The sequence below is a fragment of the Vicugna pacos genome, chromosome 6 (assembly GCF_048564905.1).
Source record: "Vicugna pacos chromosome 6, VicPac4, whole genome shotgun sequence".
In the NCBI taxonomy this organism is placed as follows: domain Eukaryota; kingdom Metazoa; phylum Chordata; class Mammalia; order Artiodactyla; family Camelidae; genus Vicugna; species Vicugna pacos.
The window spans coordinates 44,019,908-44,037,495 of NC_132992.1; the positions used below are offsets into that span (position 1 = coordinate 44,019,908).

The following is a 17,588-nucleotide window of genomic DNA, read 5'->3' on the forward strand; positions in this document are numbered from 1 at the left end:
AAAAATTAAACTTAGTTAAAAAGAAAATGTATTAAATGATAATTTGTACAGCTAAGAAAGCTTGTTGCAGTGGAAATCTGAAACCATATCAATGACTTTTTCATACTTTATTACATGAAAATCAGCTGCCTTATTTTGTACTTTGACCCATGCATGATTTTGTAACATTATTTACTGGTCATTTAGAAAACACTGTCCAAGTTATGTAGCTCTTCAAATGTTGACATGTTTCACCATATATACAATATCAAAATTTCTCAATTTTAGTATTATCAGAAAAGTCTTTAAGCACTGGGAACCTGGCAAGCTTATGGTGAAATACACGTATTTTCCAAAATTCTAATTTTTGCTGAAAGCTTGAATTTTTTCATTGGCACAAATACTCTCAATTACTTTATTTTAAATGACAGATTTGCTTCATTCATTTTCAAGAAAATGCTTGCCACATACTGAAGTCTGAATAACCATGGTTTAATGTTTGTCCTCCCCACTAAAAATGGTGGCTAGTTCAGTTCACAATTCAAACAATAGCACACATGTTTTTTTCCTCAAAACCAGCATCCTACTTCACCATGGCCACAGAAGTACTTTATGTGTACTGCTCATTTAGTTACATTGAATGTTAAAAAGATATGTACTTAAAAGTTACGATTTAATAAAATTAACATTTTTCCTGCTTCCTAGGGGAGGGTCACTTTTAAGGTTCTGCTTCTTTAATTTATGCCAAGGTGCCATCAATTTTACTTTTTTTTTTTTAACACCAACATTGCAGATTTCAACATTGTGAAAAAGGCAAATACAAAAGGCAAATGACTTCTTTGTAGTTTTAGTGTGAAAAGGTCTTGAGTCTCTCCAGAGTCTCAAGCCACTTTTTGGAATCTGTTGTTCGTCTTTATATTTCATTTATATGAAGCTTAACTTACCCCTGAATTAATTTGCATGTCTCTCTCCCTTTGTGAACAGAATGTTCTGACCTTCGGTCTCACTATGAACATGAGTTATGTACTGGGTTGGAATATGCACAGTAACCTTAGGGGTTGTGCAGGTGCTATTATACTAAATTAACCTAGCTTGGTTTCTAGTTAGTAATTCAGTTTGCTGTGCAATCTCTACCCCTCTGTCAAGTTCCAGCAGCCACCAGCCCAGCTGTTTGTAGCCATTTTCCTACTCTCCTCTTAGAAAGTTCTGAGCATTTCCAGGGAAACCAGTTTACCATGATGAGTGTTTCTTTGCTAGTTTAATTGGACAAATTCTCTCCTGAAGGTGCATCTGTGCTTTTCCTTGAGAGCAAAGTCATGTTGTTTAGTGATAGATTTACCTCTCTTGACACTTAGAGGCCTGTATTTTGCCTTCTTCTAGAGGAATAATTTTATTCTGGATGCTTAAACTGCTGGAAGCTTATCTACAACAAGGGATATGTGACATGTCATTTGAATACCTGAAATCTTAATTTCTAGATCATCTTTAGCTGAAGAGTTGTCAGCTGAGTTTGGAAGAGTTTATTAATCTTTTAGTGAGGTATTCCCGGCTCTAGATCTATACAGCATAAAGTGACGCAGTTTGCCCACCAAAGCAGAGGATGAGTAAAATGGAAATAATTTGAATTTCTACAGTGAACAAATTAAACTGGCAACTGCAAAATCTGCCTTTTGCTAGATACAGTACTCTGTTGGTAGAGAGGAAATGTGATCGTGGAATAGTTAACTAGAAGTAAAAATGCTGGAGACTCATTGTCGGCTTATAATTGTGAATCTTTATTTATTGCATTTGGGTCTTTGTATATTGCCTTATAGGAAGTCTGCATAACACCCACACTCCAGGATATGTCACTGTTAAGGTTTCATACTCAATGCTAGAATCATGCTTGCAAGTTGATGCTTAATTGTTTGAGGTCATTTTTTCTGGTGGAAGACAAATCTTGTTGGGGAAAATGCTTGGTCCAATTAAATATTATTCGAAGTTAATGGAAATACTAAAGAAAACGTAGTTACCAATAATATCATGGATTCAAACAGTTATTATTTTGAAAAATCTTGCCACATATTTTTTAAATCTTGTCATGAATGCCTGATTAATTTCACTTTCAAGTATTTTTTAAAATTATATTTTCTTTTATCATTTGCTTTATTATTTTATTGATAGTAAACTTTATTTTTTAGAATAATTTTAAACTGAGAGAAAAGTTACAAAGACAGTATGGCGGTTTCTCACATATCACACACCGTTTCTCCTATTATTAATATGATAATAGTGGGTTAATAGTGGCTCCCAAAAGATATGTCCAAGTCCTAACCCACAGTACTTGCGAATGTGACCTTTTTTGGCAATAGGATCTTTGCAGATGTAATGAAAGTAAGAATCTTGGAATGAGGTCATCTTGGATTTAGGGTAGGCACACAGACACACAAGGAAGAACGCCGTGTGATAATGGAGGCAGACTGGAACAGTGCAGCTGCAGGCCAAGGAATGCCGAGGATTGCTGGTAACTGCTGCAAGCAGGAAGAGGTGAGGAAGGATTCTCTGTAGCCTTCAGAAGGAGCATGGCCCTCCCTACACCTTGATCTTGGACTTCTTGTTTCCAGAGCTGTGAGAGAACAAATTCCTCTTGTTTTAAGCCACCAAATGGCAATTTGCTGCAGTCGCCCAGAGAAACTACTAATACATCTTAGAGCAGGATGGTACATTTTTTAAACCAGTGAACCAGTATTTGTATGTTATTATTAACTAACATTCAGATTTCCTTAGATTTAACATAATGTCCATTTGCTGTTCCAGGATCCCACCCAGGACACCATGTTACATCCAGTCATCACTTCTCCTTAGGCTTCTCTTGGCTGTGACAGTTTCTGAGACTTTCCTTGTTGTGACCTTGATGGTTTAGGGGAGTACTGGTGAGGCATTTTGTAGACTGTCCCCCAGCTGGGATTGCCTGCTGTTTTTCTGATTTGGTAGTTAATGTGATTTCAGGAGGCTTCCCTGAGGAAAGGTCCCATTTTCATCAAATCACGTCTAGGGTACATACTGTGAACGTGACTTATTGTTGTCGATGTTAACCTTAACCGCCTGGCTGAGGTGGTGTCTGCCAGCTTTCTTCACTGTAGTGTCCCTGCTTGCCCCTTTCCATTCTGTACTCGCTTCAAAGAAGTTACTATGTGCAGCCCACACTTAAGGAATGGGGAGCTATGCTCCACCTCCTTCAGGGCAGAGTATCTGCAAAAATTAATTCAAATTCATCTGGACAGGACATTTGTCTGTTCTTCCCATTTATTTATTTATTGAATCACTTATTTGCATCAGTATGACTCATGGATGTTTATGTTGTACTTTGAGTTATACTCCAATACTACATTATTATTATTATTATTATTATTATTATTATTATTATTATTATTATTATTTTGCTAAAATTGTTTGAGCTTTGGTCATTGAGAGCTCCTAGGTCCCTTTGACATGTCCCATCACTGTGGGACTTTTTTTTAAAATACTTAATTACTGGCAGTACAGATGCTCCAAGCTCATCTTGCATATTTCCTGCCCCAGTCCATAGAATCAGCCATTTCTCCAGGAAGCCCCAGTTCCCTTTGTTAGAGAATTTAATTAGAAACTAGACCCTGGGCATTATATGTGCTTGTTGCTACTGGAACCTTATTGCTTCTAGGGCTTCTCAGCTCATGCAAATATATGTCTGTAAATACGCATATTATAATACATATAATATATAATAAACACACATAACATAGTATTTCTATTTGTAACCATCTTTATCTAAATTAAGCTAAACATGGGTTCATAGTGATGTCTGCAACTCTAATTCACGACCACATGGATAATTCTAACCTCCTCCATTGCTTTTCTTTAAATTCCCACTCCAATAGTGAGTGACACCACTGGCTCCCACCATCCTCCATCCAATTACTTAATTGTTCAGTTCCAGTGTAGAAGTGTACATGTGTAGAAATATCAGAATCATTAACCCATATTCCTGTGGGATGCAACCTTATCAACTGAAGTTTGGTGCTACGTACAGTTTCTTTTGCCTTTGGTCTTATATACTCCACTCATTTCCAGAGTTACTAAGGGCAGCAATTTTTGTCTCACCCCCTTCAGTGAAGTTGTTGCATATAGTAATAGTATAGTTAGATTGTTTTGTTACATTCTACATTCCATCCTGGGATTCCTCTTGACTGCCCAAGTGACTTTTAAAAAAATTTGCATGCTTTAAGGCTCACTTTTTGTGCTGTAAAGTTCAATAGATTTGGACAAATGAGTAATGTCATATAGCCACAGTTCTGGTATCATACTGAATGGCTTCACCTTTCTAAAAATTCCTCTATGCCTGATTAATTTTTATTTGGAAGAACTTTATAAAGAAAGAAAGAAATACGGAAACCAAACTAACAAACACGTGGGTACATGCTATCAAGAATTTGTAATGAACATTTTGTCATACTTGTTTCAGATTTTTCAAAATAAAAGACATTTTAAAAGCAATTAAGTCCTCTTGTACTGCTTACTAATTCGTTTCTCTTCCTTTTTAGCCAAGCGTTAGATACTGTTGCAACTGTGGTTTTTCCAGTCCATGATTTTATACTTTATGAGATGTGTTTGTGACCGTAAGCAATAAATGCTTAGTGCTATGTGTTCTAGATACATTTATGTAAATGGCATGATTTTGTACATATCTAAAACTTGCTAATTTTACTGATATACTGTGCTTCTAAGAGACATTTATGGTTTATAATTTTTGTGCTTGAATAACTTTATAATGTTTAGTTGTATGAATATACCAAGTTTTATTCATGTTTCTGTATTAATTGACATTTCAATTGGGGTTTGTTTTTTTGCTATTTCATATGCTGTATGAATATCCTTGTATATATTTCTTCATGCATGTGTGGAAGAATTTCCTTAGATTATATAGCTGGAAGTGAAATAATTGGGTCATGTGGCATGTTATTTACTATTTTATTAGAAATGCCCAGTTTGCCTCTTGTGTGGCTCTGCTAACTTCCCACATCTTTGGTATCACTTGGAATCGCTGACTTGTATATTTTTGCTAATCAATAGGTATGATAAGTTGTTTTTCCCAGGCTTACAGAGACTGTGGAATCAATCTCCTAATTTTCTTGGCAGCTAGAACTAATTTTGACAGGAGCTTGGGTTTTTACCCTAGGGACCATTTGTTAGTTTCTAATAGCCTTTTATATTGTTTCCAAAGGTGTCTGCTTATCCAGGATTTACAAAGTTGTTTTGGAATCTAACTTCACCCAAATTCTCTGTTCCAGTATCTGCCATGAAGGAAACCGTATATCCAAAATATGAGGTAAACTGCTGAATGGCTTTTCTCTATTGTTGTTTAATAATTAAACCGTATGATTGATTATGACATTAAATTTTACTGGACAGTTGTTACATAAATTGTTGGTAACTATTGCCATAGTTGAATGATTGGATGGCACTACAGAAATTATATATGTACATAATAAATAACTATTACATGGCTGTATATGTCTGTATGTGTGTGTGTGTGTGTATATATATACATATATATGTATATATATAAATCTACTTACAAGCCCATAACTCTGTGTATACTTATACACATATACTTATATTACATGTATATTTCTAAAAAAAATGTTGTGCTTATCCATGTTACTTTAGCCAGTCAGGAAGAATATTGTTTTCTTTCTGAAAGCATAATTTATTTGACTGACAAGATATAAAACTTCTTGGATTGTTTAGATCTTTATGATATTTTCATTTGCTTTTAAAAGTACATTTTTAGTTAAGGTTTTAAAAAGTTTAAAGCTACTCATCCAGTACAATTATTAGTCTATTTTTTTGGTTCCTTTAAGTGTTTGCTTGCTATCATTTTATGTTATACTGCTTATTTTAAAAATTAGAGAAATCAAGAGAAGAAAACTAAAATCATCTATTATTTTTCTCCCCCAAGACAGTTACTGCCCACTTTTTGATCTATTTTTTTTAATTTTTAAAAATTCTTTCTCTTCCTCCTCCTCTTTTTTTCCTTTCCCCATTTTCTTCTTCCTACTTTTTCCTCTTTAAATAATTCTGTGATGAAAATAATAGTACATAAAATTTTAATGGTATTTAGGATTATTTTATTTGCATAGGCTCTTAGACAGCTTACTAATAACACAAGTATCAGAAAAGGATAAAACCAAAAAGTTAAAGAAATCATGGGAAAAGCATTAAGAGTGATAGCATAATACTGTCAGAGATAAGATTAAATCAAAGAAATCCTGTCCATATGTACCCTTGCTAGAAATGGTGTCATCAGTTTACCTCTTAGCTTCCCTGCAACCAAGGCAGGTGTGGAATCACATTCATTATTGACACTGCATGTTTAGAATGTTGATATTGAAACACCTTTACATTTCTTGGATTACTTAGTCATGATCTAGTATTCTTAAATATTACATTTAATTCTGTTAGGCAGTATTTTATTATTTTTTAAAATATATACTCATGCTTGAAATATGTATATAATGTATTTTTTTGTTGGACTCTGGTATCAAGGTTATTCTTGCTTCATAAAGTTAATTGGGTAACATTTCATCTTTTTTTAATATTCTGGAATTGAAATAGCATAGGAATAATCTTGAAAATGTGGAAGAATTCACTGTCTAGAAACATTTGAGCTGTCTGGGAGGGTAATTTTTTGATAATTAAAACTTTATTTTCTAATTCTTGGGTTATTCATGCTTAATATTTTTTCTCAAGTCAGTTGGTAACCTATATTTTTACAGAAACCCATCTATTCATTTGAAATTTATAAATTTGCAGAATTTGTATATATTCTCTCTTTAGTTTTAATCCTCATTTTTAAAGTTGCATTGTTTTCTTTCCCATTTCTAATGATATTTGAGGGGTGTTCTTCTAGAAATAAGTTTAGCTTTTTTTTTTTTTTTTGGTCTTTTCTCATTTGTTTTCAGTTACCAATGCTTTAGTTTCTATTTGTCAAATTAGTCACACTGGTATAAAACCATCCCTTTAATTTTTTTAGCAAGGTTTATGATATATGATCCCCCCAGCTATTAAATATCATGGCCAGTCAGCCAGAAAAGCAAACGAGTTTAACTTACTATCTTCGACCAAAAAACTTTTGTATTAGTTGTAAATTCAACTTTAACCCCTCTGAATTTTTGTTACTTCTCTCTTTGAAAATTTTTTGGTCATTGGTTTCCTGCTTCCACAGAAAGTTGACGTCTTTGGGCATTTTCCTAATTTCTTGTGTTGAAAATTTAATTTATTTACCTTTCTTCTTTTTAAGTAATAGAAGTACTTTGACCTTATTTCATAGATTTTTATTTATAGTGGGTTCATTTATTTTCTAAATAATTTCTATTGTAGTTTTCATCATCTTTTGGATACACAATTTATGAGGGAAAGTGTTTTTTAAATTAACTTGTTGGAATTATTTTGTTTAAATTTTATTTTTAATCCTTATTAACATAAGACAATATATTCTTTAGAATAACAGTGTCTTGGAATTTACTGATATTTGCTTTGTGGTGTACTAAATATCCCAACACTGTCTACCAGTTCAATGCTGTTGTACACAGTGTCTACTTTTATATTGCGGCTGCACTAAGCAGAGCACAGGCTTTGCAGTCAGTCTTGGATTTGAATTCCCACTTACTTCCTGGATAACCTTGTATTAGTATATTAACTCCTTGAAGTCCCAGATTTTTCTACATAAAGTAGGTGTTCTGAGGATGGAGTGAGGCTATATAGTGTATTACTTGATGAATGGTAAGTGCTTAATTAATAATAGGTATAACTGTTATATTGATTTATTATTCTGTTCTTCTGTGGTGTAATTCTTTGGTTTGATCTAAAAAATACTGTTTGGGATTTTCAACACAGCTGTGTCTGTCCGTTTCTCCATATGTCACTAGTAGTTTTTACTTTATGTGATTAGAAGTTGTTTATCATGAATTTGGCAGTATTTTATTTCTGTTATGAACTCTGTCTCATATCAGTTTTGAATGACCTACTTTGGCCTATTTAATGCTGGAATTCTATTCTAATATGTCCAGTCCTGTGTTCTTTTCTGTTTGTGTTCAGGAATATTTTCACTTACATCATTTCTCTGTTATTTCTCTTTGTTTTTGTTTTGGCATATGGTTAATTTGGTCTTAGGAATATTAGTTCCCTTTGTGGTTTCTTTTCAAAATTTTCTTTGTAGCCTGTCTTTTGTTAAACCACCATTATTTTCTTTAGCAATATTACTGTCTGCACTGTTTTCATAGTGGCAAGGCCTATTAAAATTACTTAAGAACTTGCACAAATAGTATATGAATGCTTTCTTGTAGAAGAAATTCAAATACAAGAATGTGTATGGTATAACATGTGCTCCCCGCCCCATGAATGCTGTTCTCCCCAGCTCTCTTCTTTCCCTGAAACTAACCACTGTTACATGCACTGTGTATATCCACTTGGACATTTTCATTTTTATTTATGTCATACAGGTATATGCAGATGAATGATTTTACATATGTGAATCATGTAATCTGTATTGTTCTTCATCTTGATTTTTTCACTTAAAACACACTTGCACACATGTCTTTGCATACATATGTGTATTTTTCTATCTGGAGTTCCTGGCCAAAGTATATGTGTAATTTAAATTGAAAGATCATTGTGTGTATTTGCACTTACTTTTCTTAACTGTAGTCTAAACTTTTCGTTTACTTAAGAAAATAATCATTATTTGGGGGGGGGGAATGCCATGAACTAAAAAGAGAAGATTAATAACATAAATTATATAAAAGTTTCCTTAATGTAAAAGACTGGTGAACATTAATTGTATAAATAAGTGTGGCAGCCCCAAAAATGTGACACTCACATGTCCTTCAAGAGAATTTGATGAGTGAGCATACTTGACTGTCAGCCTCCAGCTGCTGTCCATCAAATCCACCACGGCATTCACTGCAGGTCCATTCTTCCTCTGGACTGCTTCCAGCCAGTGACTGAGCACAGGGGACTTTCTGGAGTTGACCTGTTTCTGCTCATTGTGGGATGGTTTTAACGGATACTTTGGCTTAAGGACTTTCCATCTGCCCGGCTGACTCTTCCTCAGAACTGGTCCATGGTCTGAATCTCTTCCTACCCAATCCTTCCTCTCTCTTCCCCATCCACAGACCTGCATCATGGTCTGAAGGCTCCTCCTGCCAATTGCTCCCTCTCTTTTTATTTTCCACTGGTAGCATCTACTTCTAACCGAACTGACACAATAGGGGAGTCTGTAATATGAGTACAGTGTTGTCCAAACTGTATGTTTATAAAGTATGGGCATGTATTTTTTTCCTGTCTTTGTATATAAAAAAGTGTGAATAGAGGGAATTGAGAGTAGGTAGAATTGTCTGAACAGAAGTAAGAATTGTAACAAGTATAAGAAGGGCTGGTTAGAGCTGGTGATGACGGAGCAACCCACTAGAAAGGTAGTCCAAGTAAATTTGTACTGTTGTTGTTCACATCCAATGATCAGAAGAGAAAGGATCCAACAGGACTTTCTGGTACAAAAAGAGGGCCCAGGACACTTTCCATGCACCAGAACTGGAATCAGGCCTTTGTTCAAAGACTCTTGGTTCCTTTGAATGGGGAATGGTATTCAAATACAAAGACCTGTGTCTCTCATTTTTTTAAAAGCAGATTTTACCCATTTCATGTATTATGATGACTGACTTTTGTTTTATCCTGCCGTTCATGTTTTTTATAGATGCTGCCTTTTGTTTGTTTTATAGTCTCCTTTTATTTCCTATCTTAAATATATATATTTTTGTTAAAAAAATTTCACTGCATATAATATATTCTGATTTTATTTTTATTTTTTTCAACTATTTGGATAAATTGTGTTTTATCATCCCTATTTTGGAAGTTATATATGTTGTTTCTTATTCCTGTGATGGCTTCCCTAGAGTATACATCTTTAACTTACCAATATCTAATATTACTCAGTACCTTTTATACTTTGCCAGGGAACCACAGTGACTTTGAAGCTTTTTATTCTGTTTACTCCTTCTTGATTTAATATGCTCTTACTTTGATACATATTTAGATCCTTATCTTTTAAAATTCCAAAGACATTGTTCTTACCATTTTATGCAGTATTCCTTATGTTTTGCCCATGTATTTATCTCTCTCTTTTTTCCTTTATATTCTTCTAGCATCTCAGACCTTTCTGTCCAGAATCATTTTGCCCTCTGCCTAAAGTATATCTTTTAGAATTTGCTTTAAGGGAAGTGGGAGGTCTGCAATTGATAAAAGCCCTGTTTTTTCTTTGTTTCAAATGTTTTTATATTACCTCATACTTGAGGAATATTTTTATTATCGCAGATATTTTCCTTTAGCACACTAATGATGTTCCACAGTTTTCTGGTGGCCACTGTTGCTATTGAGAAATGAGTCTTAAGTATGAATCTTTTCATTGAAGATAATCAATTCTCTGCATCCTCCCTAGCTTGTTACTTTTATATTTTCCTCTTTTCTTCCCTACAGTTTTACTATAATGTGCTAGTTGTAGATTTCTTTTTAGTTATCATGTTTTGGAATCATTGGGATTTTTGAATCTGTCTGATATCTTCGTCAGCTATGGAAAATTTTTAGTCACCATTTTTTCAAATTTTGCCTCTGTCCATTCTCTTTCATTTCCTGGGACTTTTGTCACATATATTAGCTACGTTTTTTTCTCTTGATACTGGATCCTGGACAATTTCTTCTGATCTGTCTTACAGTTCAGGCTCATAAATTCTTTCTTCAGTTGTATCTAGTATACTGTTAAACCTGTTCTCTGTATTTTTTAATTTGTTTTTATATTTTTCATTTTAGAATTTTTTTTTCTCCAAATCTATTATGTTCTGGTGTTTTCTTTTTTTGTGTACCTGTCTGCCTTTAAATGTTTATCACTGTATTTAAAACACTATTTTTAGGATATAGTTGAGACCTACCCCGGCAGTTCCTTTTTCTGGAGAAAAGTTTTTGTCAGAACCTGAGATTTTTACTACTCAGCCTAAATCTAAGGTTGAGGCTTGAGTGTCTCTGATCACTTTTGTGACAGAGCCTATGTTGAAAGTCTAAACAAATGTTGGCTTACTTACATTCACTCTTAATCTGAGGGTGTAGCCCTAAAGTGTCCCTGCAGCCATGGGTACTTGTATATTTTGTGTGTATAAAGTCAGCTTCCACACTTCAGGGAGACTCTGGGCTTGTATTTCTGCCATCCTTGCCCCCTTTTTGGCAAACATCCTGTAAACAAAAGCATCTTTGAACTGGGTTTACCTTTCCAGGTTTTTGCTTTTTCCTATATTCTGGCCCCAGTATCTCTTCATCATCCTGTAAGCTCTTGCTTTGAAGAATATATTTATCATGTAGCTTTTTTAGTTGTTCTTAGCTGAATTACCTAGCCTCCAAAAATTAGAAGCAAAAGTCATAATTGACCTTTAAGGTAGCAAAACTATTTCCATTTCCATCTGCCTCCCAGCTCTTACTGCATGCATACTAATTTTAACAATATCCCTGGAGTAGAGCAGGAGAATTTTTATATCATGTGTATGTGAGCAATGCTATAATTGCCCTCTCAAGGCACATTAGTATGGACAACATCCTGACTGGTCCCAGCATATGAACCACATTCTCTTTTTAAAAAGCAATCATTGATTATTAGTAAGTTCTGCTGTTTAGATATCTGTAAAATACAGTATTAAAGTTTTGGTCCTTGTTATTGTTAAAAGCATTCTTTTAAATATGTAATAGCTGCTATTTGAATATTTTGTGTAAGCATATGACAGAATAGCTCCAAAGTCTCCTGTGTGTCACATAGTTTGTCTTTGAAGAATAATGGTGAAGGTTACCAAGTATCTTTCCGCTGTGTCCGGTAATTCTCTTACCTTCCATTGTGCTGTAGCTACTTTCCAAAAATGCAACAGAGAGGATGAATAAAAATTCAGTGCTGGTGATTCCTAAATTACCTGTAGCCTTCTCCATATCTGTTCCATTCTCAGTGATAATTACATGATACTTTTAAAAGTTGATTTTCTGTTGAATAAATATTTAAAAAACTTGAAATGTTACTTGAGACCTAAAAATTTCAGCAAACAAAGCAGCAAAATGATTTAATTCACCATGAATCCACCAGGCTATGAAACTTAGGTCTTCTATTTGTTTCTGCATATCCAAATCACTGATTACAAGATAGAGAAGTAGCGCATTTAATAATTATCGTAATTATTGCAGCAGTTTACCCTTACAGCAATAAATATACATAATATAACTTAACTGACTGATAGAGTTCAAACTATAAAGCATTTAAGGAAATTTTCATTCCAGTTAACATTTAGAATGCCTACTTGTATTTGTCAGTGAATAGTCGCATATTGACAATAAGTCCAAATGCTATGTTTTATTCATAATCCTGATGTTGGTATGCTAAATAGATTCAGTGCTAACCTATGACGTCACAGGATCATTGCTCCTAAGAACAGGGATGACAGAAATAATATAGAAGTATCTATTTGGCTAAAGTCCAACGATGAAGCCAAATTGTGGGTTTTGGCTAAATACTAAGGTTGCAACTGGACTTTGATGTATCTCTGGTGTTTTCTGGAATTCTACCTTTCCTATACATTACTCTTTTGGGAATAATGTTGTACTATGAAGCAACAGTAATCATAGGCTTTTAAAAATATTTCACTATATAATTTAAAACTTATCTTTTTTATCACAGAGTGTGCAAGCAAGCAGAATTTTAATTGAGAAATTTACATCTGAAAGCAAGGAAAGTGTTGTTACATTTAATCAGCGTAGAAGTTCTAGGGTATGTATAATTTTTATTTGGAATTGTGAGTTGGTTGCTTTATCAGACTACAATTCAGATATTTCTAGTGTTTTCAGAAGTTACTTCTTGGTGCTTCCTCATTCTGGGAAATGCCTCAGAACATTCACTGGTGTCTTTATTGAGGACATAGTTCCTCTTTTTCAAATATGTTGTCTTTATGTTGTCTTTATATGTTGTCTTTATGTTGTCTTTATATGTTGTCTTTATGTTGTCTTTATGTTGTAAATATGTTGTCTTTATGTTGTCTTATGTTGTAAATATGTTGTCTTTATAACACTCAGAAGATGTTATTTACTAAGTAGTAGCAGGGTATCTGCTGTGAGTTTTCCTAAAATTTCTGAAATGTCTGGCTTTGCACTCATTTATCATTGCTTGCTCAAGCCTTAAATGATCAAAGGAACATGTTTATGAATCTTTTGACCAAACGGGGAAAGGGAAATTGTTTATGGCTCTGAACTAGAGTAAAGTTGAATTCTCTAAGTGGTGATTGGACTCATGCCCATAACTTTATTATCACTACAGTGTATCCAAGTAAACTAATCAAGTAACAAATACAATCGGAGAATAAAGAGATAGCAATTGAGGAGAGAAGAAGGGAATGAAATTTATATCACTGGTTTAATAAATGTCCTGAACTTCATGGGAGACAAATAGGAAATGGTTTTATTTCCCTTTCCTCAGGGCCTTCAGCCCTCTACCCACCTTGATGATATGTTGGGATGCTGAGGGCCGCATAGTAGGGAGCCTTATTGACCTGGGACAAATCACATCCCTATTCTAGTCAGTTCACTAGGTTTAATATGTGTCTATGCCTCCTTCCTTATTCCTCATACAGTCAGATAATACTTTTTTTTTTCTTGGAGGGGGTAATTTTCCTGTGTAATATAGATGACTTTCACTGTTTTCCTTACAGCACTTACTGTTTGTCCTTATGGATGTTTGATCTTTTCATTTCTCGCCAGCTTGAATGATATGTGGGGGTTGGTGGTCATATCATTCTTGTTCACTGGTTTATCCACAGCACCTGAAACAGTGACCATCACATGAAAAAATAACTGAACCAACAATGACACTTTGCGGTTTGGGATGCTTGGATATTATAGTAGCACTGCTTATACCTACCTGCCAGATATTCCCATTTTTAGCAGCTGTTTCTAATCCCTCCTCCCCACTGCCCCCTACAATATTCTTTTAAACACAGGTATAATTATGTCAGTCAGTCTCAGGAGACTAAGTCCAGTGATCAGAGTCAGAGTGCTTAACGAAGCCTCATAACCCGGCCTCAACTGTATCTTCTACCTTACCTCCCATTATGCTGCTGCTTCCGTGTGACCTCCTCGTGCCTTGCACTCTGCCTGCGCCAGAGTCCTTGGGAACTAAAATCCTGGCACCTTGCTACTTCTCTGTGCTTGTTTAGGCTGTCCCATTGGCCTGGGATATTCTCAGCCCCTTCTCAGTATATGGGAATGTCACTGCCTTTCACAGGCCAGGCCTAATGCTGCCTCTTCCAGCCGGTCTGTCCAGGCTCCTTCCCACTCAGAACTGACCTCTCCCTCTCCTGTGCTCTCTTTACACCTGTTTACATGCCATCTTTACAGTCATTGTGACAGCTGCTTTGAATTATAATTATTTATTTATGTCTGTTTTCACCATCATACATGAAACATTTTTTTTGGTACCTGCTACTCTATGTGGTATATTAGTACTTCCCAAATCTTTTAATGCATAGTTCTCAAGTGAGTAATAATATTTGTGCGATCTTCAGGAGTAAAAGGTTGAGGCCGCTCATGATTTAGAGGAGACTGTTCAGGGAACAGCAGCCTCTCCATATCTCACTCGTGCAGTCCCAGGGCTCAGGAGGTTAGTGGCTCAGTGTATCTACAGCACATTTACACACACTTGTGCTACTTACTGGAAACTGGTGTTTGTAATATCAAGTTGAATTTAAAAAAAAAGAGATCGTTTCCATTATTATATACTTTTTAAAATTAATTGATGGATTTTAAGTTTACTCCTGTGAAGTCAACGATTTCAAAATCAGTAATAACTTGTAGTTTAATAAATATTTCTGCATTTCATTGATTTACCTAAAACAGTTATCATTAGCCGATTGTAATATGATATTTCAGTTTACCAAGTAATATCTAGAGTCAATGCATATTTATCATTTGATTATTTCACAGTTTTTTTTCCTAAGAAAATCTGCATCATTTGAAAATATCCGAAAGTGTTTCAGCACACAATCTCCACAATTAAAGGTATGATAATTTTTCAGTTTCTGTTATTCAAAAAAATGTTTATATTTCTAGTAGTAATCACCACCTATATTTTTTGTTTGCTTTCTTGCAATGGTAGCATCAGTTGATTCATCCAGAGTTGATTGAAATCTTGGATTCCAGTGTGTATTTGGTAGCTGTTGGTAGGGCGAATTTTCAAAATCTCATGGAAGTGTCTCATATTCACACTTTGACCTTACTCGGTATATTATAAGTCAAGTCACTTACAATATTGATCTACATGTGCGTCGGGCTCCCAGTTTTAAAGCATTTTCATGGACACTATTCCAGTTTGATCTTGAGCTCACAACATCCTGATAAGAAGGAAGATGAGACAGATATTATGCTTGTTTTATATGTGAAAAAGCAAAGGTCAGGTGATAAATGGCAGAACCAGTACTTAAATCCACACCTTCTCTTACCAAATGCAATGTACTTTGCTCTGCAACAAGAATCCATAGGCCTTTTTGAGCACTGATCTTACTCTCAGTGGCATTAGCTCTCAGCTTCTGTTTTTCTCTCTGAAATCTGACAGTCAACTACCTTGATTCCTCATGTTACCTGCTTCTAACTTGCTTTTAACCTGCTTAACTTTAGACTGCTTCCTATTTCATTTCTGACATTCTTCTTTCTTATTGATTTTTTTGATTGTTCTGTTTTGTATCCCTGTACACTGACACTATCCTTAAGATTTTTTCTATTGATATATGACATTATATTATTTTGGGGTGTACAACATATTTATTTGATATTTGTATACATTGTGAAATGATCATCACAGTAAGTCTAGTTAACGTCCATCATACCACGTGCATTTTTTTTTTCTTGTGGTGAGAACTGCTAAGATCTACTTTCTTAGCAACTTTCAAATACACAATACGGTTAATTTTAACTATGGTCACCATGCTCTACATTAAATCATCCCCAGGACTCATTTATTTTACAACTAGAAGTTTGTACCATTTTGCCCATGCCCCACTCTCTGCCTCTGGCAACCACCAATCTGTACTCTTTGAGTTTGTTTTAGATTCTGCATATAAGTGAGATCATACAGTATTTCTCTTTCTCTCTCTGACTTACTTCACTTAGCAGAATGCCCTCAAGGTCCATCCAGGTTGTTGGAAATGGCAGGATTTCCTTCTTATCTATGGCTGAATGACATTTTATTGTGTGTATATCTCTGTCTATATCACATTTTCTTTATTCATTCATTGTTGGGCACTTAGGTTGTTTCCATATCTTGGCTGTTGTGAATAATGCTGCAGTGACCACGGGAGTCTAGATATCTCTTCTAGATCCTGATTTCATTTCCCTTTGGATATATACTCAGAAGTAGGATTGCTGGATCATGTAGTAGTTCTATTCTTACTCTTTTGAGGAACCTCTGTGCTATTTCCATAGTGGCTGTACCAGTCACATTCCCTTCAACAGCATACAGGGTTCCCTTTTCTTTAGAGTCTCACCAGCACTTGATGTCTCTTATCTTTTTGATAATGGCCATTCTAACAGGTGTGAGATGATAATCTCATTGTGATTTTTGATTCACGTTTCCCTGATGGTTAGTGATGTTAAGCATCTTTTCATGAACCTTTGGTCCTTTATATGTCTTCTTTGGAAAAACCTCTGTTGGGTTCCTTTGCTCATTTTTAAATTGACTTGTTTGCTCTTCTTGCTATTGTAAAAGTTCCTTACATATTTTAGAACTAACCCCTTATCAAATAGATGGTTTGTAAATAGTTTCTCCCATTTCATAGGTTGCCTTTTTATTTTGCTGACTGTTTATCTTGCTCTGCAGATAGTTTTTTAGTTTGATGTGTGGTCCCGCTTGTTTATTTTTGCTTTTGTTGCTTATGCTTTTGGTGTCATATCCAAAAAATTATCACTAATACGAACAACAAGGAGCTTTTCCCTATAATTTCTTCTAGTTTTACAGTTTTGGGTTTTATACTTAAGTCTTGAATCCATTTTGAGTTACTTTTTGTGAGTAATGTAAGGTAGAAGTCCAATTTCATTCTTTAGCATGTGAATATTCAGTTTTCCCAGGACAGTTTATTGAGTTTATTGTACTTTCACCATTGAGTATTCTTGGCTCCCTTGTCAAATATTAGTTGATCATATATGCATGGGATAATTTCTGAACTCTTGATTCTGTTCCAATGGTCTATGTGTCTGTTTTTATGACAGCACCCTAAGCTGTTTTGATTACTATAGCTTAGTTATTAAATTTGAAATCAGGAATTATGATGCCTCCAGTTTTTTTCTTTCTCATAATTGCTCTGGCTGTTTGAGGCCTTTTGTATTTCCATACGAATTTTAGGACTTTTTTCTCTATTTCTGTGAAAAATACTATTGGAATTTTGATAGGGTTTGTCTTGAATCTATAGATGGCTTTGTATAGTATGGATATTCAAAAATGCTAATTCTTCTGATTTATGAACATGAGATATCTT

The 17,588-nt window shown here is 34.6% G+C and overlaps 1 protein-coding gene across 5 annotated transcripts in view; it reads left to right on the top strand.

Annotated features, from left to right (window-relative positions):
- Positions 1-17,588, top strand: part of TTC6 (tetratricopeptide repeat domain 6) — a 163,567-nt gene that overhangs the window by 88,956 nt on the left and 57,023 nt on the right. For all 5 annotated transcript variants that reach the window (XM_072962965.1, XM_072962964.1, XM_072962962.1 and 2 more), the window contains exons 8-10: positions 5,219-5,323; positions 12,752-12,841; positions 15,046-15,120. In XM_072962965.1, the coding sequence (XP_072819066.1) occupies positions 5,219-5,323; positions 12,752-12,841; positions 15,046-15,120 (270 nt within the window). The remainder of the gene's footprint in view (positions 1-5,218; positions 5,324-12,751; positions 12,842-15,045; positions 15,121-17,588) is intronic.